General features: G+C 40.6%; 1 protein-coding gene and 2 long non-coding RNA genes across 4 annotated transcripts; 1 reads left to right on the plus strand and 2 right to left on the minus strand.

Annotated features, from left to right (window-relative positions):
• Window positions 1-2,119: 2,119 nt before the first annotated feature.
• Window positions 2,120-6,035, plus strand: LOC124275613 (signal recognition particle 14 kDa protein-like). Its single transcript, XM_046711215.1, has 5 exons — window positions 2,120-2,187; window positions 2,304-2,376; window positions 3,696-3,802; window positions 4,558-4,590; window positions 5,457-6,035. The coding sequence occupies exons 1-5, from the start codon at window positions 2,167-2,169 to the stop codon at window positions 5,535-5,537; spliced, it is 315 nt and encodes a 104-aa protein (XP_046567171.1). The 5' UTR covers window positions 2,120-2,166; the 3' UTR covers window positions 5,538-6,035.
• A 2,078-nt stretch (window positions 6,036-8,113) lies between these two features.
• LOC124275538 lies at window positions 8,114-11,765 on the minus strand. Its single transcript, XR_006898306.1, has 3 exons — window positions 11,707-11,765; window positions 10,378-10,551; window positions 8,114-8,400 (listed from the first exon to the last, which is right to left on the minus strand). It is a non-coding gene; the product is annotated as an uncharacterized LOC124275538 (long non-coding RNA).
• A 4,143-nt stretch (window positions 11,766-15,908) lies between these two features.
• Window positions 15,909-26,362, minus strand: LOC124275539. 2 transcript variants are annotated; one of them, XR_006898307.1, is made up of 3 exons: window positions 26,311-26,362; window positions 18,041-18,214; window positions 15,909-16,146 (listed from the first exon to the last, which is right to left on the minus strand). It is a non-coding gene; the product is annotated as an uncharacterized LOC124275539 (long non-coding RNA). The 2 variants fall into 2 exon arrangements; XR_006898308.1 differs by lacking the exon at window positions 26,311-26,362 and adding an exon at window positions 24,966-25,053.
• Between the last annotated feature and the right edge of the window lie 271 nt (window positions 26,363-26,633).

Consider the following 26,633-nt stretch of genomic DNA (forward strand, 5'->3'; position numbering starts at 1 on the left):
CGACGTTAAACCCAATTTCACCTCACCCCAGCAACAGGAAAGACAAGTTTCTGCTTGAAAACTGTATAAATATCTATACCGAAAGTCGCCATTGTACAATAAACAAGTTGACCGTCCATAAAGACCTGTCATCCCAACCCCAGTAGTCTCGTGTAATATTCCGGTGTTGGTTTGGATTAATAAAACCCAAGAAATATACAAATTCTATATACTGACAATTTTTGGTGTTTCTCTTTCCTTGGTGGAATAAAGAATTACAGAAACAAGGGTAACAATAACACTTATAAGTAATATTATATGTACATATTTGTACAACGAGGAGGGTTCTATGGATATAGAACTTCTTTAATATAAAATGAGTGACGTTTCGGTGTAGCTACTAATACCGTTATCAAGCACTTACTTAATAATAGTGTCAGTAGCTACACCGAAACGTCGCTTAAAGTATGTCAGCTTTCGAAATACCTGCCTGCCCGACCGCCCGGGACGGGTTATTTTCGACACGGACTGCCAGATTCTCAAATTCATCTCCCCGACGGTCGGGTAAAAATTTAGACATGTATATGAAGATATTCATCATATTTCAGGATAATAAAACATTATTAATTCACTCGTAAAAATAAATGATGAATCCCAATTGGATGATAAACTAATCGCTTGTCAAACCTAAATTATTTGGTCAGGGCTGGCAAGTTTTACATCTAACCAGCCCTGTGGTCATGCTGAAAGTTTTGGGAGTTTCATACCCTGAACTGTATATTAAAGAAGTTGTACATCCATAGAAATCTTCTCGTTGTACATCACACCAACTTCTAAATGAAACTCAAAGAAGTTATATGTATGTAAATTCACGACAAACGTTTGGCAAGCACAGTGCTGTACAATATAACTATACTTGCCTTTCTAAAAAATCTAGATTGGTTCTACAATACGTGTTTTTCCTCGGCTCTGTATAGGACGAACTGAGAGCTAACTCCGCATGAGGGGACATGTCAGCCAACACGCGTGTGGTGCATGTGAAATGCTTCTTTTAATCCTTAATAATTCGATAAGGAACCCCAGGGCATTGATATTTGAATGCAACGTGAGGTGAGGTGAGGTGAAATTGGGTTTAACGTCGTGCTTGAGAATATTTCGCTCATATGACGACGTGCATGCGTGTGTATGTGTATGTGGGGGCTGCTTGTACTAGCCCAGACTTATGCTGGTTTTATAGTGCTAGCCCACTGAGATACCATGCCGCAGTGAAGCATGAATACCCCACTCAGACACATTATACTGACTCCGAGCCGACCAGTCCTTGTTGTACCCATTAATGCCGAGCGCCAGACAGGGACCAACAAGCACCATATTTTAACGTCTTTTGGTATGACGCGGTCGGGGATCGAACCCGCGACCTTCCGCTCTCCGGGCGGACGCTCTAACCACTAACCACTTGAATGCAAGGAGGAACATTCACTGTCATATATGTAACAGACCACCAAACGCCTTGCATTTCAGTTTGCATTGTTTAGGCATTATATGATATGTGATGTGTACAGGAACTTTTGTGACCTTTTTCGTAAAATCTCAATTATTAAAACAAAATCTCACCGTAATGAAGCTATTTTCCAGCTACCGACAGGAACAAAATGAAGAAATATACTTGAAATGTTAAAGTTGATACTTTTAGAAAAAGCACTGAAGTTGTACAGAAGCTATGTCACTGGATGGACAGTGAGTGATATCTCATAAATTTGTATGTACGTCAAATGAAAATTTATGAAAATGTGACTTCTATCGGGATACGTTTAACAAACTGAGACCAGTCCGGTATGAGTATCCGGATTCACTGGGGGTCTGCATTTGAACCAATCAATGCGTCTGTTACATATCAAAAGCTTCGGTAAATTAAAAATATCCGAATGAAATTTTACGAAAGTTTCCGAAAGGTTGTTTAAATAACATCGACATTTTTTTCTAAGAATGTATGTGTGTCCATCACTTGGATTCAATCATTTAAACATACATTTCTGTGTAATATAATTCGATAAATGCAATCCCAACTTCGTTTGATTGTTCCAGTGTTTAACTAATTATTATTCGTTTCAGGTAGAGTATACTTTTAGTATTTCCTTCAATCAACATACTGACTTCATTGCAAAAGAGTTTCACCGTGTTGGCAGCATGTTGTTGGAAAATGACTTTGTAAGTAAAGCATATGTTGTTTTAAAATCACGAGTTTGGTATTGGGTTTTATAGACAGCTGCTAATAGATGTTTTCTGTTATATGGCTTGGTTAATACCCGCCTTCTCCATTTCAGTTCCTTACGGAGCTCACTCGACTTTTCCAGAAGGGTAAAACATCTGGATCCATCAGCCTAACGATGAAGCGATGTAAGACTGGTGTTTTACTTGGTTGAATTAATATATATGGTTGAATCCAATGCATTTAAAGTGATAGGGTGGATATTAGTGGGTCAAAAGTAAATTTGAATGTGTTCATTTTGAATATATTTCTCAAATTTCAATTGATGTTGCAACCAAACAATACACACCCCCTCCCTAATCCTGAGAAAATACATTTCAATGTTTCGCGGTGCACGTTCTCGAAGTTGTGTACTTACAAACAGCGTCTCATGGTTAGAGTAGTAAACATAGTAAGCAGTAAACACCAACTCTGTTCCAGTCACAGATATTGCGCATAGTGGCCTTAGCTGCAATTACCATGTTCAACAAGTTAAATTTCAGTTTTTCTATCTATCACTGCTCAAGATTATATGTGTGCAATGTAGGATTTTCATTTGAATAAAGCATACAAATTTGTGACTGTTCTTACAAGCTATCCATATGCTCTGGAAAGCATCTCCAACTGCCATTAAACAGTTTGGTGATGATATACAGAACCGTAACCTAAATTCGTGGATAACCTTGATTCGTGGATCACGGAAATGATCATGCTAGCTCGTAAATTAAGTCTTGACTGACATCACGAAGTGGTACTTTTTATGTACATACAATGCCACACCTTGCTGACAAAAAAGTTCCGCATCTCTGCATTACATGCAAGTACACTTAATAGAATTGTCCAGCATTGAGATAAATAGCCCCAGATCACTAATACCACCATTACCAAATTTTATTTTCAACAAATGTCAAGTAAAAAAGATACCGTTAGCTCCAACCTTCTCACTTCTCGTTGTCTGTTTTCCTTGGTGTCAGTACTTACTACAGTGGGATGTCGTACATAGTGGTATAAAGTAACCGACTACGTAATCCACGAAACAAGGTTTCACATTTTGTGGGCACACGAATGGGTGATGATTGCAAATGGCTTCCGTAAACAAACGTTTCATTCACGAGTGGAATATGAGGCATTTTCAATTTGCTGAATCAATGAATAAAATAATCACTGTAAATCAGTGTGTATACAAAATGAAATCATGCATTTAAAATATGAATTTTGATGCGCTTTTCATATATCCACGAATCAAGGTTACGCGAGTGTATATGTTATTTTATTTTCAGAAATTTTGTAGACAGTGCAATATCTGTACTCACATTCCCATATGAAGCGGCGTAAAACCATACTCACTCACTCCCATATGAGTGATTTCTCACAGTCAAATTCTCAATAGAATTAACATATTTTTAGATGCAAATTATTATTTCCTGATGACTAACTGCACTTGTATGTATATGATAACTTTGTCCAGATGATGGCAGAACAAAACCTTTACCCAGAGCTGGACATGTACCTGACCCAACAGAGTACAAGTGTTTGATACGGGCAACCCTTGGCAGCAAGAAGATCAGTACAGTTGTGAGTAGCACAAATAGACACAGCCATATCCCTCTTTGTCTGGGACTTGTGAAACTAAAAGACTGACAGGATTTTTTATATCAAAATCCACCTATTTTGCGCAACCACTTGTCCAAAATCAGCTGCTGGCCTGTTCGATGACCAATTGTGTCTACCCCTGAGTATGTTTTGCACATTTTGTGGTCAGGGTATAAGGTATCACATAGAGCCTCTCTTGAAATACTTTGGGTGTGTCAAATAGACACTATAACATGTATAAGGACATTATGAAAGCAACTGATGTGGAGTTCTATATTCCCAAGTCATGTCAACATGGATGGCATTTTGAATGATCTAGAAAGTCATAGTGATAGTATTATATTAAACTATCATGCTATATGGTTTATGTCAAAGAATATGAAGATGTTGAATCTAGGAAGGTTATCTCTTTAATTATAATGCCACTGTGATTATCATGTTTATACAAACAAATATAAGTTTGTACCTTTATTGGCCATTATTGGACCAATATAAGTGAATGTTTTAAATGCACACACCGACAAGAACAAATCTCTGATTTGTAATAGGTCTGAAATGTACAGTCAAACACATCAATTGCTTTATATCTTCTTTATTACCACGATCATCTGATTTATCAAATTAGTTTGACATGCTGAAATATTTTAACGAGTAGGAACCCTTCTGATCTCATCAACTACTTGTTCAATCCTGACTATGTACACGGATGAGTTAATGTATATGTTTTTTGTTTTCAGGTGCATCAGAAGGATGTTAATAAGTTTCAGTTGGTAAGTCTCTTTCAAAGTTGCAGGGGCAGTTGGATAGCCTAGTGGTTAAAGTGTTCGCTCATCACGCCGAAGACCCGGGTTCGATTCTCCATATGAGTACAATGTGTGAAGCCTGTTTCTGGTGTTATTGCTGAAATATTGCTATAAGTGGCGTAAAACCAAACTCACTCACAAAGCAAAGCAAACCTGAACATAGCAAGTGGTTTAGCTTGTGCATGTGTAAATAAGTCAACAGTCAGTGAGGGTATAAAGTGGTTCATTCCAGCTGGACCCTTGAAGATCCAGGTTAGAATTGGTCTTGAGTAACCAATGCTTGTCGTAAGAGGCGACTTACGGGATTGGGTGGTCAGGCTCGCTGACTGGGTTGACGCATGCCATTGTATCCAAGTTTCGTAGATCGATGCTCATGCTATTGATCCCTGGAATGTGGTCCAGACTCAATTATTTACAGAACGCCGCCATATAGCTGGAATATTGTTGAGGGTGGCGTAACACTCAACTCACTCACTCATTGCAGCTGTCTGCTGACTTGGTTGACACATGTCATTGTATCTCATTTGTGTAGATTGATGTTGTGCTGTTGGTCACCAGATTGTCTGGTCCAGATTTGATTATATACTGATGCTGCCATATGGCTGGAATATTGCTAAGTGAGGAATTGAGTTTAAACAGCAAACAAAAACAAAAAACAAATCATTCCAGCTGCAGCTGTGCTGCATTCTTTGAATTTGAAACTTGGACATGTCATCTCATATTATCTGTGTGGCCCCTTGACAATGACCCAGAGTATGGGGCCCCTTAATAATGACCCAGAGTATGTGTACATACCATGTGTCCTGATTTGTTTATTTGTTTTCACCTTCCAGGCATATGCAAATCTTCTCAAAGGAAACTTGGATGGTATGAAGAAGAAAGACAAATCAAAGAAGAAGAAAGCCACTCAGTAGACGATGGTCGTATACATTGTCATAAAATATCATCACCCTGTCTAGTGAACACGGCGGACATGAACTTTGTTGTGGTTTTGATGTCTCGACTGGCCTTCCATCTTTCCACTGCACATATTTATCAAATACATGGCAAATACAACTCCAAATCTTGTGGTTGTGTACAGGAGACGTTCAATGAATTTCACTTAAAGCCATACACGTTTCCTACAGTCCAGGCCTAATGTATGTAATCAGTTCCACAAGAGCTGTTTCAGGCCATGAAGCCCCAAAATAATAGGCTTTAGGTCTGCCAATCATCCTCTCATCATCAATGATATTCAAGAATCAAGGTCCATAAATATCCAATCTGAATCTTGTATTGAAGTTTCAGTTTAATCATGAAAAACTCAATTTCATTTACCTTCTTAACATGGTCTTTATGACTATTTCTTTCTTTCAAGATGCGGGAAGATAACCAGATGGTTTTGTTTTTAGAATAAAAAGTAGTGAACTATTGTGTGGTCTTGTGTGATGAGATAACAAAGTTCCTTGTTGATGTTGTTAACCTGGGCTTCCCCATACATTCAGATTTTAACTATTTTGCTCAAAGAAAATGTTTTCTGTAAAATGAAGTATATATCAGTTCTATACAAATCTTTAATTTAGTATAATTAAGTCAGTCCGACTTCAGTGTATGACAACACTAATTCTGAGAGCCGTTAGTGTGCCAATGTGCAAAGTAGAGTTACTTCCCTTACCTGTCTTATGCAGGGTTACTTCCCTTCCTATCTGACCATGTTGTGGTATTGACATACCTGTTTCTGTCAGTGAACTTGTTGGGGACCGTTCATAATTTATGGCTAGCGGGGATGATGATGATTTTGTGTGTAGAAGCATGTACAATGTGAATGACCCCCCCTAAAATTCATGTACAAAATAAGTGACCCCCACTGCATGTCATGTACAAAATCAATGACATCCCTCCCCTTCCCATAATTTCTAAGCATAATATTAAACATATTTTTATGTACAAAATTGCTGACCCCCACCTAGTACGTGTGTACAAAATTGCTGACCCCCCTGGCTCCCCAGAACAAAATAGGTGATCCCCCTTAAAATCATCCAAACCCCCAACCCCTTCACCCACTAGCCATAAATTATGAACGGTCCCTTACAAGCTACTTGTAAACGTGACAAATGAGTTGGCATGAACTGTTTTGATGTATGCACTGGCATGTGCTAGTGAATAAGTTATGGTTATGTTATGAGTAATGGAGGTTAAATGATTCTGTAATTCTTTGACAATAGCTGCTGTATGTGGTCAGTTTGACATGACAATATGCGAGCACCGTCACACATTTTATGTCTATGAAAGGACCTCTAAAACTGGACCTATGAAATGATTAACTGAACCCTGTGTCAAGATTTAGTAACACTGTATATTTGTTGTTTTACCAATATGTGGTCCGTTTTGGAGGAGCATGTCCTTGTCCAACAAAACAACAGAGGACATAGATAGACTGAGTTGCTTAATGCCTGAAGATGATTCAGTAATATATGGTATTTCTTTGTGATTCAACACAATGAGTGTATTTATATTGTATATACGAACACAGAATAAAGCTCAGTCAGTAGCCTTATGTGTTTATTGTGTGTGGTGGTGGTGGTGTTGACATTTGAACCACGTGCCTATTTGAGTGCTGCTAGTGCCATGTGCTTCTGTTGTGAGCCAACTATTGTATATTCCAGCTATATGTCTGATGTCTGTAAAAAAATGATTCTGGACCTTTCTATCCAGTGATCAACAGCATGAGCATCGATCTATGCAATTGGGATACAATGACATGTGTCAACCAAGTCAGCCAGTCTGACCGTCAGATCCCGTTAAGGGCCTCTTACAACAGGCATCGGTTGCTGTCAACTTGCTGAAGACCAATTCTAACCAGGATGTTCGAACTATAAGAGCACCAGTAAAAATATTAGAATTTGTTTTCAGCAACCTAGCTGGTCCTAAGAGGAGACCTGGATGCATAGTTTCATCCACTGATTGGGTGATGCATGTCATAATATCCCAGAGTTGTGTCCCTTGGGCATGCCAGACACCTGACTGGGTTCCAGTCTGGTTTGCCCAGATTATGTTTTTAGGTTCTAAGCACCATGCTTATGTTCGCGGTAATTGTCTGAGAGATGGATTACTTCAGGTTTTCTTTATCAGCCAACAATTATATAGGCAACATCGGTCAGTGCAAGCATGTCCCCCGCCGTGATATTGCTGGAATATTGTTAAAAGCGTCGTAAAACTTGCCTCACTCCCTCGATCAGCACAATGATGAAATACATGCCACTCTCATTTCTTTATCAGCCTATCAGGAAACAGTAGTCAGTTAATATTCGTGACTACTAATTCTGTCGGTTTTTGGAAAAACTGAACTGTCAATTAAACTACACGGTATCCCTTGCATTTTACGTGTTGGATAGTCTATACGAGTCTGTGACGTGTGGAAATAATTCATTTGTTTTGTCAGGAAATAATCACAGGACACATTTTTTAGAATTGTTATTTTTAATGGGGAAGTAAAGCTTAGCTTTTTCCCGATGTAAACATGGACACATAACAAATGTCATAGATGGTCATGTTCAAGCAGTTCCTCCTTTATAGGATGTATTTCTGGTTTAGACAAATATAATCACTGTGATAAATAAAATGTTTGGTATGGAGATAAGAAGGTAAGGCGACGTCACCAGCCCTACGTCGACGCTGGTATGAATGTTAGACGTATTGTTTTAACATTTCGAGGTCTTGACACTCGCAGACGATCTTGGCAATTCCAGCTGGGTCAACGTCCTCACCGCAATGCGAGTTGATACACGCCTCCAGATCCTGGAACAACCAATCACAGAGTTTCAAACTGGACGGAATGGGTAGGGGAGAGAACTGCTCTGAATTTTGTTACCCGTAGAGAACTACGATTGGGCGCTATGAACAACAACTCAGTGTCCAGGAGCGTACGAACGATTTTCAGAGTGTGTGCCTGTGTGTGTGTGTGTGGTGGTGGTGGTGGTGTGTGTGTGGTGTAATTTATGAAATGTATTAAAAATCAAAAGTGGGGGGCTAAGCTTCCCCCCCCGTTCCTACATCCCTGGTGTCAGTTAAATGTTGCTTGGTTGTTTAACGCCACACTCAGCAATATCCCAGATACATGGCGGCGGTCTAAACAATCGAGTCTGGAACAGACAATCCAGTGATAACAGCTTGAACATCGATCTACGCAATTGGCATACGATGAAATGTGGCAACCCAGATGATTGAGAAAAGGAGGGGTGCACACTTCATTTTCACCAGAGTTTCAATGGTCATTTAACAAACTTTCAGCACAAAAAAGGGGTGCGCACGCACGCACGCACGCACACACACACTGGATCCGCCTATCCAACGAAGTCAGCGAGCCTGACCACCCGATCCCGTCAGTCGCCTCTTACGACAAATTCTAACGCGGATCATCACGGGTCGTTTAATGTAGGACGAAAGCCTGTAGTGATACAGGTCTGAGGCGTTTGACACATCGATGAAACCCACGAGCATGACTATGGCACAGACAAACCAAGATAATCATGGCGAAACACCATGAGAATCCTCGACCACATATTTTTGGTCTGCCCAAGGGACGTAACTGTACGAATTTAGTCGACTAGGCTGTGGTAACCCATGTTTGATGACACGAACAAGAAATGGTTTTACTGAGTTGAGGTATTTGGTACAGGTATCATATAGTAGTGACTTTAAGTTTGCAATTTTTCAGCGACTGTTTTCAGCTTAGTAACGTTTTGATGACGTTTGCAATTTTTTCGACAAATCCAATTTTCATGTGTAGGCTATCTGTATCTCGACTGTTTAATAGAACTGAGTGAGTACTATTTCACGGGTTGCAACACTTTTGCAGCTATTAGCGGCGAGAAATGTCTTTTAATATTTTTACAATACACTTATTAAACTCTTCGTTTCCTATTCCTTCACCTAAAAATATACACAAACTATTGCTGTATGCTTTAAAGTATTTTTACACACAGACACATTGGAGTTCGTGATTGTTTGGTTCACAGAAATATGATTGATTCCGGCACTCCAGTGGAACACGGCGGACGGTTGGATAGCCTAGTGGTTAAACAGTTTGCTCTTAACGCCAAAGACCGTTCGATTCCGTTCATGGGTACAATATGTGAAGCCCATTTCTGGTGTCGCCGTGCGAAGGGGTAGCCTAGTCTAACTGTGTCACAATCCATTCATAGCACATGGATAGACCACCACATTTTGAATCACTTACACTATCAAACATTTATATAGACACACGCTAATACATCAATGATTATACTCCGTCACCTTTCTCACAAACATATTGCCCCGCCGACATTAAGATCGTCTTGGGTTCGTAAATATTCCATGTTTTAACAAATAAAATTCAAGAAAACTGGCTGTTCTCGAAATTTCTCGACAGATCAAGATGCAACTTCCCTGTATCTATGCATCTACTTCGATGTTGTCCATTCTAAATCCACTAAAGGGAGTGAAAATAACGTGACATTTAGCCAATACACATGCAAGTTTGAGGCGGCGGATGTGATTACCAAGCAACGTTGATAAAAAATGTGAGTTAAAATTGTGGCAATAATCCAGCAAAGAGCTTCACTCATTGTACCCAAGTGGGGAGTCAAACCCGTCTTCGGAGTGAGAGCAAACGCTTTTACCACTTGACTACCCCAAGCCCATTGCCAAGCAAAGAGAAAAGATTGCTGTAAACCGTAGCAGTTAAAATAACGTGTCCGGAATACGTATGTCCGTATTAGCGAGGTGTTTACTTACTGCGGCGCATATTTGACAGATGTACATGCATTTGTGTGATGCACTTATATCCGATTCCGACAGGTTCCCATCAGGAAGCAGGCGCATCACACCTGTCACAGGTGTATACAGGTACGCAGTCAGCACACACGCAAGAAGGAGGAGGGACGTCATACTTCAGTGTGGACTCCCGCTCTGAAATAGGAGATTCATGGTGAAATGTACTTACTACCTTTGATGTTGTATTGACACACACGTCATGAAAATACAGAATGTCAAGGCCAAAGAATGTCAAGGTCAAAGAATGTTAAGGTCAGAGAATGTCAAGGTGAAAGAATGTTAAGGTCAGAGAATGTCAAGGTGAAAGAATGTTAAGGTCAGAGAATGTCAAGGTCAAATAATGTCAAGGTCAGAGAATGTTAAGGTCAGAGAATGTCAAGGTCGAGGAATGTGATGGACAATCTCGAACTCAGACGAAACAGTTTTCATTGGACGTAAAAACCAACTTGTGGTGAACATTCTATGAATGGTTCACTGAAAATCAGTGATGACACCACGTGTTCGCGAAAAGGCTCCCGATGTACCGGAAACATCCGACACCAGGACATCCAGTGACATATGAGAGTATTTACTGCTTTTGTTGACGTTAGGGACGTTAATAATAATTGATAGGAAAGTGTTTAAGGTGGTTTTAAATATTATTCCACTTATATCTCATCGTGTCAGCTTAATGTAGGACGAACGTCGAATTGACCAATTACACGTTTGCCACCTCTGCAATGCCGACAACAGCTAAAAACATAATGAAGATGAATCCGTAAACGCTTTGATCTATATATCATTCATGTTAAAAATCTATAAAATAATACTGTAATCAGTTCCATTTCTATCAATACGATGCATACTTATTAGTATTTTCCGACAATTCCTGATTAGACGGAAAATACTACACTGATCAATGTCATTGGTTTTCCGTCCGTAATCATGGTAGCGTAGCGGTTTAGATAAACAGACAGACACAATTCCGTTAAACAAATTCGGACGAGACTTTTGTGACACATTACTTGTGACAGTGTATCGAAATCTAGTCACCTTGATGTGTATAACAAAGATAGCAAAACTCCTAATCTTTCTATCTTTGTGAACTGTTATAAAGAACCAACTCCAACAATGTCTCCCTCTCACGTCACCTGTGCGGCTTACTTCTACAGGAATGAGGTCTTGGTGTCGACCAGTCTAAGTAAACTTAGCCTCAGTATTTATAACGAATAGTACTGAGACTAAGTTTACTTAGACTGGGTGTCGACAGACCACAACTGTGACTCGAACCTACCAGTTATTTGCTCTTACCTGAGAGAAATAGCGTCTTGATAACCAATGATGGCTTCCTCCCCTGGTTTGAAAGTTTATATCATGTTACGGCAACAGCTGATGAAGGTGTGGCTGGTTTCTGGAATGTCTACGTAGTTAGTTTCAATTGAATTAAATTACATTGTATTTTTTTCATAACCCAAACCATTATGTTGATGTATTCTGATCGACATATTCATGTCTATGTATGGTAACTGCGATGTTTGATGGGGGTGTTTCTGTTGAACGTATAGATTTTGTAATTATACGGCCGTTGACCAGGTGTTACAGGTGTGTTCAGGTAATTCCATATAGACGCAAATGGATGTCGCATCTAGCACTGAAGATCATGACCTAGATGTAAACAGACCTGACACACTTTCGATGCAATGACGCATACCATTATGTGTATATCTTCTTTTGATGGATGCGGTTGAGTATTTGCCCATACAGTAGTTATGAAGACATTGATCTCGGTCTGTCAACATCTGTGCGCATTTACAGTACAACCAGAAATTATTGAGAATTTAAAGATTGTAAAACATTTACTTTTTTCACTCATTACTCACGTATTAAATGTGAATATTAGCAGAACATAACTCCAGATTCAAAGACAGGTGAACAGTTAGTATTTTGTCAAGTCACCATGGGCAGCAATGCAGGCTTCAATGCGGCGGGGCATACTACTGATCAAAGAAGTTAGAAAGTCGTGGTCCATGCTGTCCCAATATCGGACCACCTCTTCTTTCATTTCAGCAATATTTGTCAGATTTTTCTAATTGACAATTTCCTTCATAAGTCCCCAAACATTTTCTATTGGATTTAGGTCAGGGCTATAGCTTGGCCAATCTAATAATGTCATATTTTGGGTCCGAAACCAGCCTGTGAATGCTTTGAACGATGTTGCGGGTCGTTGTCCTGCTGGAAAATCCAAAGATTTCCATAGAACACGTGAGCAGATGGAAGTAAATGTCCCTCGAGAATATCTGTGTACCGCTCACTGTTCATATTCCCTTCAAATACACAGAGGGGCGTTGCCCCAAACACAAGTATGCCACCCCACCCGTTAAATTTCGGACTGTACTTTGGGCGCTGATACAAAGGTTTTTCAGTTTGTTTGGTCCAGAATTTCAGTGTATTAGGAAACAGCCACACAGAGCTTTCATCTGAGAAAATCACATTGTCCCAGTTAAAATTTCTATGCTGTAAGCAACAGTTCAACCTTCGCTCCTTTTGTTCAGGTTTCATGATTGGTGATGGATTTCCTCGACTTTTCTGCCAACCCATTGCATGCAGCTCAGTTCTAATTGTCACCTTACAGACAGCCACAGTTCCTCTGTCAATCATATCCAGCCTTAAGTTTTCTAAACTCCTTCGTTTGTATTTAGAAACAAGAATACCAAGCCGCCTCTTGTCACCGTTAGTCAATTTTCTGGGCCTACCTGCGCCTCCCTCGTGCTCAATGCCATATCCATTTGCAATATTTTTCAAAACACGATAAACAGTGGACAAAAGGATGCCTGTTCTACTTGAAATCACTTTAGCTGATCTGATGTCCTTGTTATAATACTCTAAAATCAACTTCCTCTTCTCTAAATCATCCATACTGAGGATCACTGAAAATGTCGCCTGCTAGCAAGTAAACAAAGGGGGATAACTCTTCACAAACTAATGAAAAAGGATTAACGGAGTTGTCTCTCTTGAATGAAACCAAGCACTTGATAGCTGGTCACGGTTGTTTATACTAGAAATCTAATTAAACATATTCCTAAAATTCTCAATAATTTCTGGTCATACTATATGTGTGTCCATCTGTCCCAGGTATCTCTCCATGTCTCAGAGTAACTCTCTCTCTCTTCTCTCTCTCTCTCACTCTCTCTCTTCTCTCTCTCTCTCTCTCTGAGAGACACACTGAAATGGTCAATTTCATCAGGCTGTAGGAGACTTCACACGGTCTGCAGGCAGGGGGCACGTGCACGTCCAAGCTTTCTTGGATCCACTCAGCTTATTCCACTACAGCATAACCTCCGACAGCAATGGGGGTAATGTATTGTAAAAAATCACTGTAAACCGTCAACGCCGTATAGTTCAAAAACCTTTATGACAAATTTTGAAGGCATTTATTTTTTAAATTAGGTATAGATTTTACTTATTTAAAGACACCTTACTCGTGTTTACTGCTGAATGGCATTGTAGTAATAAATCTGTACACGTTGTCATGGTGAGGCGTTCACATAATATTTCAATTTTTGTGTAAAATGCTTAGCGGACGTATTTTAGCTCAAACAAAAATATAATATGAAGGATAACCTTTCCGTCCAATCAATAAAAAATTAGTTATGCAGTCATTGTAGCTCACCTGCATAGATTTGTTCAGTTATATTCCAGATGAAAATTTTCCAGTGTGGACAAGACAATCCAGTGTTTGACATTATATGTTTGGCATCCGTCCAATTGGTAACGATAAACTGGTTTAGTGGCAGTTGGGGTAAGTAATAAATTTGACATTTATTATCTACTATTTGTGCTTAGAAAGCCAAATGCTCAAAGATAATATGCCCAAGACACCCACCAACATTTGTGTATCATGATAAAAAAATCTTCATGACTGAAAGCTTTAAATCTTTAAGAAAATATAACATGCAGATATATTATTTGAGTGGAGACTAAGTGTCACTCAGGTCAGGTTTACAAATAGAATATCGCTGTTCCAAGATATCTTCAGTTGAAATCAAACGTATGATAAAATCAAATGTGAGGGACGGTTTTTTTGCTCCTGATCTCGAAGAAATAGGATTCGATACTTAATCGTATTCCATAATTCAACGGGATTATGATACACTAGACGGTGAGTGAGTAAGACTTTACTCCGCTATTTGCAATAGAACTGGATTCAACACTTAACTGTGTTCCGTAATTCAACGTGCTTATGATAAACTAGAGTGAGTGAATGACTTTAGTTTTACAAAACAAGCATTATGATAAACTAGACAATGAGTGAACGACTTTACAAAACAAGCATTATGATAAACTAGACAGTGAGTGAATGACTTTAGTTTTACAAAACAAACATTATGATAAACTAGACAATGAGTGAATGACTTTACAAAACAAGCATTATGATAAACTAGACAATGAGTGAATGACTTTACAAAACAAGCATTATGATAAACTAGACAATGAGTGAATGACTTTAGTTTTACAAAACAAGCATTATGATAAACTAGACAATGAGTGAACGACTTTACAAAACAAGCATTATGATAAACTAGAGTGAGTGAATGACTTTAGTTTTACAAAACAAGCATTATGATAAACTAGACAATGAGTGAATGACTTTACAAAACAAGCATTATGATAAACTAGAGTGAGTGAATGACTTTAGTTTTACAAAACAAGCATTATGATAAACTAAACAGTGAGTGAATGACTTTACAAAACAAGCATTATGATAAACTAGACAATGAGTGAATGACTTTACAAAACAAGCATTATGATAAACTAGACAATGAGTGAATGACTTTACAAAACAAGCATTATGATAAACTAGACAATGAGTGAATGACTTTACAAAACAAGCATTATGATAAACTAGACAATGAGTGAATGACTTTACAAAACAAGCATTATGATAAACTAGACAATGAGTGAGTAAGGTTTTACGCCGCTTTTAGAAATATTCCAGCAATATCATGGCAGAGGACACAAGAACTGGGCTTCAAACACTGTACCCATGTTGGGCAATGACGAGCCACATGGCTACTCAAGTAAACAAGATAACCTCTGGCCGCTTTATTGTCTATTTCGAAGTTTGACTGTACGCCTACTGGCAGTCAGCAGACTGGCAAGACGCAGAACTGACGTCATACTTCAGTGTGGACTCCCATTCTTAAATAGGAGATTTATGGTGAAATGTACTTACTACCTTTGGATGTTGTACTGACTTCACACACTTCATGACTGACTGACTGACTGAGTTTGGTTTTACGCCGCTTTTAGCAATATTCCAGCAACGTCACGGCGGGGGACACCAGAAATGGGCTTCACACAATGTACCCATGTGGGGATTCGAACCCGGGTCTTCGGCGTGACGAGCCAACGCTTTAACCACTAGGCTACCCCACCGCCCCCACACACTTCATGAAAATACAGAATGTCAAGGTCAAAGAATGAGGCTACCCCACAAACAAGATAACTACTGGTAGCCTTATCGAAGTTTGTTTATTTCGAAGCTGGACGAGCAGGACTGCACGTCTACTGGTTGGACGTTTCCTGTGCATACGTTTCCTGTTGGGAATACGTATCCGTATTCATCGTCGGAGAGATGTACTTATCCAGTAACTCTGTGTTGTTGCATGCCCTCCCTATATACACCAGGTCGACGACGTTGCAGTAGGTGCGGCTGCAGGCGGTGTTGACGCAGAACATCAACATTTGTGGCTGAAATATATTTGGAAATGATAATATATATTTGTGTAGATATTGTTGAACACACGTTATTGAACTGAGTCAGTTAGGTCTGTATATGTACCGTTTCCAATCAGTTAGCTCCAGTAGGATTGCATACAATAACCCAAAGATATCTTATCCTTGATCGGGTGGTCACAATGCACGACTTGCCTGCTTGCCGTATTACGCCAGAGCGGCTGTTCAGTACGATCGATAGATGTACATGTACTTCGTATCAGTCACTCACAGGCAAACTGTAGCGCAAACATGGTTGCGCAACAAAGAGAAAATGACCAGTCTTCGTATATCGCTTCGCGCGCATATACGAAGACTGGTAATGTTCTCTTTGTTGCGCAACCCTGTTTGCGCTACAGTTTACCTGTGAGTCACTGGACAGACTGACCCAGACTCGGTTATTTGCGAAACGTGGTACACATAGTATATGGGTGAGTGCGACATAAAACAACATACAACCAATCAGTCGTCTCATCCAGCACCAACGGTAGATGCATAAGAACGAAGGTTCTCTGAAGCACACACGGCTTAAACCGCTGTCACTAGTGATTGTATACAATTCCCTGTTCATGATGATGAAGTCAAAGCTGCCGAAAGAGGGCGCAAGAGTTATTAAGTTGCCTTGACGATGAGAAACTGAGACAATGGTAATTGACATTACGGTTGTATTTGTGACTGCATTCCACGAATGAACCTTTGTTTGTTTGTTTGTAGGTTGGTTGTTTAACACCACATTCCGAAAAATGCCAGTTATATGGCGGCGGTCTGTAAGTAATCGAGTCTAGACCAGACAATTCAGTGATCAACATCACGAGTATCGTTCTACGCAATTGGGATATAATGACATGTGTCAACCAAGTCAGCAAGCCTGACCACCCTATCCGTTAGTCGCCTCTTACGACAAGCATGGGTTACTGAAGACCAATTTTAACCCGGATCTTCACGGGGTCATTGGTTGTAGCCTTACCGATATACTATAGTGTTGATTGTCCACCGCTCTTGTTGTAGCCTTACCGACATACTAAAGTGTTCATTGTTCACCTCACTTGTTGTAGCCATACCGATATACTATAGAGTTAATTGTTCACCTCACTTGTTGTATCCTTAAAGATATACTATAGTGTTCATTGTTCACCTCACTTGTTGTAGCCTTAAAGATATACTATAGTGTTCATTGTTCACCTCACTTGTTGTAGCCTTACCAATATACTATAGTGTTCATTGTTCACCTCACTTGTTGTAGCCTTATCGATATACTATAGTGTTCATTGTTCACCTCACTTGTTGTAGCCTTAAATATATACCATAGTGTTCATTGTTCACCTCACTTGTTGTAGCCTTTCCAATATACTACAGTGTTCAATGTTCACCTCACTTGTTGTAGCCTTATCGATATACTATAGTGTTCATTGTTCACCTCACTTGTTGTAGCCTTAAAGATATACTATAGTGTTCATTGTTCACCTCACTTGTTGTAGCCTTAAAGATATACTATAGTGTTCATTGTTCACATCACTGGTTATAACCTTATCGATATACTATAGTGTTAATTGTCCACCTCAGTGGTTGTAGCCTTACCGATATACTATAGTGTTCATTGTCCACCTCACTTGCTGTAGCCTTACCGATATACTATAGTGTTAATTGTCCACCTCAGTGGCTGTAGCCTTACCGATATACTATAGTGTTAATTGTCCACCTCAGTGGTTGTAGCCTTACCGATATACTATAGTGTTAATTGTCCACCTCAGTGGTTGTAGCCTTACCGATATACTATAGTGTTCATTGTCCACCTCAATGGAATGTTCAGTCAATTTTAGAACCGTAAGAAGGGGTAAACACTAAAGAGTATCGCCTCAATATCACTCACGTTCTCCCAGAAACACATCTCACAGATGTAGAGACAGGCCATGTCCGGTCTCACAAGCGGATCTCGCAGATGAGTGACAGGAAGCACCGGACCGGACTCATTTGACGTCACTACCGGTATGCAGGCAAGCACTGCGCATGTCAGAATGAGTACTGTAACTGTTGACATGATTCACTGAAAGTAGCAAAGAGACATTATGGCGTCAACAGACAATTGTAGCGCAATAACATTGATAGTTTTACCATTGCTAGCTCTTGTTTTGACTGAAACATAGTGTGAGTGAATTAAGTTTTACGCCGCTTTTAGCAATATCATGGCGGGGGACTCCAGAAATGAGCTTCACACATTGTACCCTTATGGGTATCGAACCCGGGTCTTCGGCGTGACTGACCACTAGGCTACCCCACCGCCCCCCTGAAACATACAATATATTTGAAACCATTTCAGTGTATTCCTTGATGTGTGATTGAAAGGATGAGCTAATCGATATTAAACGATCGATTTAAGAGATTCGTTAACACTTACACTGACATGAAGGGGGATATTATGAAGAGCTTAACATGGAATATATTAAATGGTGTTTCATTTGTAGAATTGCTCCAGTGGTGCATATAATCCCTAGGATGATTGAGATACATCCATGCATTAGTAAAAGAACGAAAGAAGAAAACAGATTGTCTGGACCTTTGTGATGACTGGGTGACATTGTACCGAGGTGTAGTGTCTAGTCATTGTGGTTTCGGTCACTAGTTTGTCTGGCCCCAGGTGAAGTATATACAGGTCGCCGACACAAAGTAGCTGTTGCTGACTACGGCGTTGAACAGCATTTACTCCCTCTCGCCACTAAATGCGTGAATGCTTTTGGTGGCAGAATGGAAACAATGCAAATACAGTTTCAGATGAATGACACGGAGCAGTGTCTCTCTCATACAAGACTGTCTAGCATGTCATAGTTCTTGCATGTCAGACTGTCGAGCATGTCATAGTTCTTGCATGTCAGACTGTCGAGCATGTCATAGTTCTTGCATGTCAGACTGTAGAGCATGTCATAGTTCTTGCATGTCAGACTGTCGAGCATGTCATAGTTCTTGTATGTCAGACTGTCGAGCATGTCATAGTTCTTGCATGTCAGACTGTCGAGCATGTCATAGTTCTTGCATGTCAGACTGTCGAGCATGTCATAGTTCTTGTATGTCAGGCTGTCGAGCATGTCATAGTTCTTGCATGTCAGACTGTCGAGCATGTCATACTTCTTGCATGACAGTCTATCTAGCATATCATACGCTTTTGCATGTCATGACAGTTTAGTATGTCAGACTGTCTAGTATGTTAAACTGTTCAGCACATCATACGCTCAAGCATGCCATACTCTCTTGCGTTTTAGACTATCCTTCATGTCAGACTCCATAGCATGTCTAGTTCAAAAGCATGTTTTGTTTGTTTGTTTAACGCCGCACTCAGCAATATTCCAGCTATACGGCGGTGGTCTCTAAATAATCGAATCTGGACCACACAATCCAGTGATCAACAGCATGAGCATTGACCTACGCAATTGGGATACGATGACATGTGTCAACCATGACAGCGAGCCCGACCACCCGATCTCGTTGGTCGCCTCTTAAGACAAGCATAGGTTACTGAGACCAATTCTAGCCCGGATCTTCACGGGTGCCCCAGCATGTCAGGCTATCCAGCACGTCATATGCCCAGGCATGCCATGGTCTCTAACATGTGGTACTCTCTGGCATGCCAAACTTCCCAGCATGTCAGTCTCACCAACATGTCAGATTCTCACCAGACATGACTACAGGCGACGAGTAATTATTACCGTCAAATCTTTAAAGAAATCAACCCTCAAATGAAGCACAAACTCTTTAGTATTTAGGATAATCCGTTCGGTGCAGTGGAGAACGAAACGTGCCTGAACATATGATCGCTCACGGCATTGGCGAATTCAGTTCCAATGAGCCAGAACAACCTCCCTCAGTTTTCTAAAACCGTGTCTCCAGTACGGCGGCCCGAACATGTTCGTTAGAAAGCAGATCCTGAAATAGACATTGCCCGACCATGGATTCAATGCGGTGGGAGTATCTACGGTTGCGTGTGGGAGAGAGTGATTCTACACACTGTGCCTGACCACGTGGATGAATGGAGACTGCACCAGCTTCACATGGTGGAGTAAGGAATTCTCATGTCCACCTCTTGATGACCAGTGTATGCATGCCAGCAGTTATCACGGCACATATGTGTGTATTTTTTAACTTTGAAAAGGGCCCAGAATCATGCAAATAATTCTTGTATAAACATGTAGACCTGAAACCTTTTTCATTGATTTGCAAAACCATGAAGTTCAGTTTCGTAGAAGATATATACGAGTCGAAACGCAAACGGCAATCCAAATTCTCATATCCAAGATCTAAAACGCTAACAGATACTATGTCATTTCCAGTAAGTTTGATGCAAGAGTATGACGCCCATTTCCCTCTAGTAGGCTGACACAGTCCAACGGTTCTCCTGTTGGAATTAAAGGTTGGAATTGGTCCCCAACAACCCTCGCGATCTGCGCATTACGGTATGAGGGACAAGGCTCGCTGACTTGGTTGTTGTGTATGATGGTATCCCAACTGCAATGCTCATGATGTCAATCACTTGTTTGTCATGTCCAGAATATTTTCATCCTGCTGTCATATAGCTGGATCATGTAACAATTCAGGTTTCCTGCACTGAGCGACAGTGTTCAATCTTTTTAGTTTTCACATGACTGGTTAGACGGTTCACAAACGAAGCCGCCGTGGAACTTTAGGGGTGCGGTGTAAAACAACATCCAGTCCTTCACCCCGGGGTATATGGAGTCGTGTTACTATGTATCATTTCACCATTCAAATGCTTCACTTTGTTGTGTGTCCTGGCTCTCAATACACATGGTTCTGGAAACTGATCACAACAGCAATAATCATGATCATAAACTCTGTCAAAAAAAGAAACGCAACCCCTGTATTTTAGAGATTTTGATCTGAAGTTTTAGGACGACACGGCATTTTTATTATTTAAGACAGAAGTCTGAAATTTGGCAGAATAATAACCCAGATGGGCATGTTTAAAATTGTCATTTCAAAAGTCATCTCACAGACACCAGTTTGTCACCAGGGGGGGCGTCTTTCTCAGTATCTCGTATGAGCACCACGCGCTGCAATCACTGCACGGCATCTCCTTGGACAAGAACGGATAAGACGCCGGATTCTTTCCTGGGGAATGGCTCTCCACTCCTCCTGCAGTGCAACGGCGAGCTGTTGCAGCGTCTGTGGCGGCGGCTGACGTTGACGTACGCGTCGATCCAGAGTATCCCACAGGTGTTCAATAGGGTTGAGGTCTGGTGATTTAGAGGGTCATGGCAAGACATTGACGTTGGAATTCTGCAGAAAGTTCATTGTTGCACGTGCAGTATGAGGCCGGGCGTTGTCCCGTTGAAAATCTGTGTCTGTTGGTCAATAATCGGGAGAAGGTGAAGCTCTAACACGTGGTTGATGTAACGTTGGGCTGTCAGGTTCCCTGGAACGATCACCAAGTCTGATTTCTGGTTGTATGAGATGGTTCCCCAAACCATGACGCTTTCTCCGCCAAATCTGTCCACCTGTCGGACGCAGATGGGCGCAAAACGTTTATGACGTCTCCTATACAGACGCTGTCTTCCGTCGTGACGTTGCAAAAGAAAACGTGATTCATCAGAAAACCAGATTCGCCTCCAGTTTTGTAAAGTCCGTATCCTTACGTTGTTGCACCACCTGAGTCGTCGGCGTCGATGTAGGGGCGTAGTACAGGTCCAACAACTGGTCTACAGGCACGTAAACCCGCTTCTTTCAGACGGTTCCTAATCGTTTGAGCTGACACTCTCCTCAAACCTGGTATTTGTGTGGCAGTCACGGTTGGTAGGGCATGCCGATTACGCAGGTGATGGACCCGGATGTACCGATCTTGAAGGGGGGTCGTGATTCTTGGCCTTCCACTTCTCGGGCGATCGTTGGTCAAATTGAAGTTGTTGTAGCGGCTCCAAAGTCGGGATATCGTTGTTTTAGTGAACATTTAGGTGCCGTGCAACAGTTCCAAAACTTTCTCCGGCTTGAACACGACCAATGGCTAGTAGTGATTTATGTCCTGTCCGTCTTGAACGACCATCCAGTTCTAAAATGTTTGTAAAATTATATGTGTTTTTTTTCATGTCTGCCTGAACGAAGTTCCAGTTTCATACAAATACAATAAACCTTGTTGTATGAAGATTAGAAGATGAGATATTAGTCTGTATTTTACCTAGTCTTATAATCTCACAGCTCTTTCCCCGTGCCGACACTATCACAGCAACAATCACACATACACTCTTCAAAAAAAAAGAAGAAAGAAATGAACAAGCGTTTTCAGCAGTTCATTTCATTATATTTTCACAGCAATCGTCATCAAGACAATTCCTATGTTTGAATCCCGTTAATCATGTCATGATTTTGAACGTAATGCACGTGCAATATTTCGGAAACATGAGTAAAGACTTTGACCATAAAAGGGCAAACCAAATTTACCATGTCATTACGAAATTTACGACGTAAACGAAGATTTGAAAAAAATGATTGAATGCTACTGACCGAAATTTCGCCATTGGACTTTTGGAAGCAGGGGGTCCCAGTCTGCCGTTGCAAGACACCTCAACGTCCACCACATCACCATATCACTTTTATGGAATCGATATACCCGCCTCAATTCGACCCAAGATCGTCCCAAAAGTGGCCACTCCTGCTACAGTAACGTACACTTCATCCAGGTGTTTCACCTACGTCACCGATTTGCTACAGCAACGGACACCGCAGGATAGGTGTCTGGTCTGGAATTTCCGACCAAACCATCAGAAATAGCCTGGGACAAGTGGGACTTAGAGCATATCTACCCAACGTTGGACCTGTCCTGACACGACTACGCCGACAACGACGTGTCCAATGGTGCAACAGGGTACAGGCATGGAACCTAGCTAGGGAACTGGAGACGAGTTTTGGTTCAGCGATAAATAGCGTTTCTTCCTGCAACGACGGGATGGGAGACAACGTGTCTATCGACGTCAACGCAAAACAGTTTGTGCCGAACAGATTGTTGGACAGATTTGGTGGAGAAAACGTCATGGTCTGGGGAGCCATGTCCTACACGGATACATCCGAGCTAGGGGTTACACGCACGCATGCACGCACGCACGCACGCACTCATCCTCGCGAGGTGGGCTAGGGGTATTTCTGTGAATTTAATTAGCAAATATCTTGATACTAGAATTTAAAAATTGTATTCTCATTTCCCTGTTAATCTTTTTCTGAAGCAAAAGGGTGAGATTCACACCAAATATTACCGATTATCGTTATCTAAAACACCGTAATTGCACTCGTAATTTGAAATATAAAACAGAGACTTACGGAAACTAATCGTATCATATATTTCACAGAATAATAAGCGTCATACCGGTAGAAGTAATGAATGTGGGTCCCCATTCGTCTGTTTGCCGTCGGCAACTTTCGAGGTGGGGGTGTTAATGGGGGTGGGGAGATTAAGGGGGGCAGGTTACCTTTTTACAAGCGACCTATACAGACTCTTCTTTAAAACCAGTTTATGGAAAATAGCAAGTGTCAATTTAAGTCGTATTTCGAGGCCCTTAAGGTTTACAAGTATGGCCACGTGTTGTGTTATAGTACAATATTGATTCCATACGCTTCAACAACATTTATCAATATCTTTAAAGCACGATTTGGTTCTCTCGATACACAATGTCACTACAAATGAATGAAAATGCATCAAAACACCCCTCAATTATCTTTATTCATCGATTAAATTAAATTACTTCTCCCAAATATAGATTTCGACAGAAAGATCTTATTTTAAATCAGTGTTTTGTTATTTGAATACAATCAGTCAATATTTCTTCCGACGAAATCATTGCATTACATGATGTGGTTAATTTAGTTTGGAACCCAAAATTTCCGCGCGAGTTATTTAAAGCTGAGGACAGGATGTTTCAGCTATATTTATATCCTGACATTTTCATTGATTATTGCTGGTGTGTTTAACCGAATTATTGCTTCGCTACATCAAAGTAGAAGACGATTAACGACTGTAGTAGTCATGGAGGGTTAACCGAGATTGTCATATTGCAAAACCACATTCAACACGTAACGTATCGCTTTGCTGAACTTAATTTTAATGGATGTGAAATAATCAATAACATTTTAAAGCAGGCTTGTTACTTTGAAACGACCAATAGTAACAATCTGGGCTCACTCATACACACGTTCAGGGCCTAGTTCCACAAAGCGGTAGTGCTACGACAGTATGGGAGTTACGACTGTCGTAGCGCTAAGAGAGCTTCGAAAATCTAGGCTCTGGGCCCTGAACGTGTGTATGAGTGGGTGCGTGAGGCGGGATTAAGGTCAGTTTGGAGAACATTCCAGGTATAATTGGGCATGACCCGGAAGGAAAACATGAAGTGGCGCAGGTCTCAGACGTTCATCCTTTCGGCGAAACCCACGAACACGGGTTTTGTGTTGATCCAGATCGTCAAGGATTCAGAGATCCTTACTTGGATATCAGGGGCGGTGGGTAGCCTAGTGTTTAGAGCGTTCACTCGTCACGCCGAAGGTCAGGGATGGTACCCCACACGTGTACAATGTGTGAAGCCCATTTCTGGTGTCCCCCGCCGTAATATTGTCGGAATATTGCTAAAAGCGGCGTAAAACTAAAATCACTCACTATTTGGATATATCCTTGCTTGATGGCGGTGAATGCTTAGGTACATAATTTCGATAATTTCCTTCTCTATTTGTATATTAATAATTTCGATAATTTCCTTCTCTATTTGTATATAAATAAAAAACAAAATTAAAACACATAATCTTAAGAATCTTACGGTGATCATGCCAGGTGTTCGCGATAACGTGAGCACATCCTGCTCCACAGCCACGTGAAGGCCTAGTGGATAACAACAGCAAAGGCCCGGGATCAATTCCAAAATGTGTGAGACCCATTTTTTGTGACCCATTTGAAATAATGCTTCATTATTACGACGTAAAGCCATATTCAATCATCCTCATTGGCCAGTGTACTTGTTTTAAAATTAATTAATTAAGAAACAGGTTGTGTCCCGTCTTGGCTGTTAATATTTTGTAAACCATTCGCTGCCTTTTCTGAACACGATAGTCAAGTGATTTATTTCAGAAGAATGTTTTAAAGATATACATACGAAACGAAATGTGTAAAATTCCGTGCAATTTACATTGACACCTACACATACATATATGGAATTTACCTAGTCTAGGAATTTACCGAACCAACTTTAATCGCTCTCACAATGTGTGTCGAGAATCTGTGGTTATGTGGACGGAGACTGTCCAGCGAGAGAAAGGTCAGTTGTACCATCCCTGACCGCACCAAAACTAAGGCATTGGGTCTCAGTGTGCCGGGACGGTGGGGTAGCCTAGTGGGTAAAGCTTTCGCTCTGCACGTCGAAGACACGGGTTCGATTCCCCACATGGGTACAATGTGTGAAGTCCATTCCTGGTGTCCCCCGCCGTGATATTGGAGGAATATTGCTAAAAGCGGCGTATAAACATACTCACTCACTCAGTGTGCCAGTTCTATATAACCGATCTCAACCGCGACGTAAAACTCATTTCAGCTTACAACCAAGCGGTAAGTTTCAAACTTATCAGAATAAATATAAAATAAAACAAACTGACGGACAAAAGAAACTATACGTGTACCAAAACATTGGATTTGGCCAAAACAATTTAGTCTAAGATATTTTATCAAGACGAGAATTGTCGCAGAAACACTGCTAACCTTAATCCAAAACCACCTGTGATACCTGTATCAAACATTCCACTGTCGAATAACCATTTGTTGTTTGCGTCTTTTTCATCGACCATCAAACATGATACAGTGGACTCCCTCTAAACCGACATCCCTCTAATCCGACATTCCCTGCAAACCGACATATTTATTTGGTCCCGAATTTGTCATTATATAATATCATATAAGAAACTCCCTCTAATCAGATATCCCTCTATACCAAATTCCGACACTCAAATCCGGTCCCAAATCATGTTTTAGGCATATACTTTCTATTGCCCAGTTGTTTGCATTGTTGAAAGTATTCCTGAAAGTTCTAAAACAAATTATAATTTGATAGCAGCGGAGCTCGGCTCATAACCAGCATAACCTATGTCTATATTGTAAAACTATAACATACGAACCTGTTCTCTTTGTCCAAGATGAAGGATTGTGAGTGACAACAAGTCACGTGACATGTGTGTGTCACTCTTGTATTATTAATTGTACTGCAGCACCAAGGTAACTTTGGATACAGTTGCACTTTGAATTAGAAAGTAGGACAATAAAATAATAAACCTTTAAAAATATACTAAAGAGAAACCCTATTCTTTCATAGTACTATAGTTCATCTATCATTGCAGATCATTTGTGGTATGTGGATGGAGAGAGTAGAACTGTAAGGTGAGCAGGGGTTCAAAAATCCCATCGCCCGACGCCCGGGACAAGTCAGTTTTCATTTCGGACA

The sequence above is a fragment of the Haliotis rubra genome, unplaced genomic scaffold (assembly GCF_003918875.1).
Source record: "Haliotis rubra isolate DU_JTF1 unplaced genomic scaffold, ASM391887v1 Scf20, whole genome shotgun sequence".
NCBI lineage: Eukaryota > Metazoa > Mollusca > Gastropoda > Lepetellida > Haliotidae > Haliotis > Haliotis rubra.

Excerpts from the sequence above, each read along its gene's own strand:
- LOC124275613 (XM_046711215.1), top strand. The coding sequence starts at position 2,167 with ATGTTGTTGGAAAATGACTTT. Across the intron at positions 2,188-2,303 it reads TGTTGTTGGAAAATGACTTT|TTCCTTACGGAGCTCACTCG; the intron begins GTAAGTAAAGCA and ends TCTCCATTTCAG. Across the intron at positions 2,377-3,695 it reads CAGCCTAACGATGAAGCGAT|ATGATGGCAGAACAAAACCT; the intron begins GTAAGACTGGTG and ends AACTTTGTCCAG.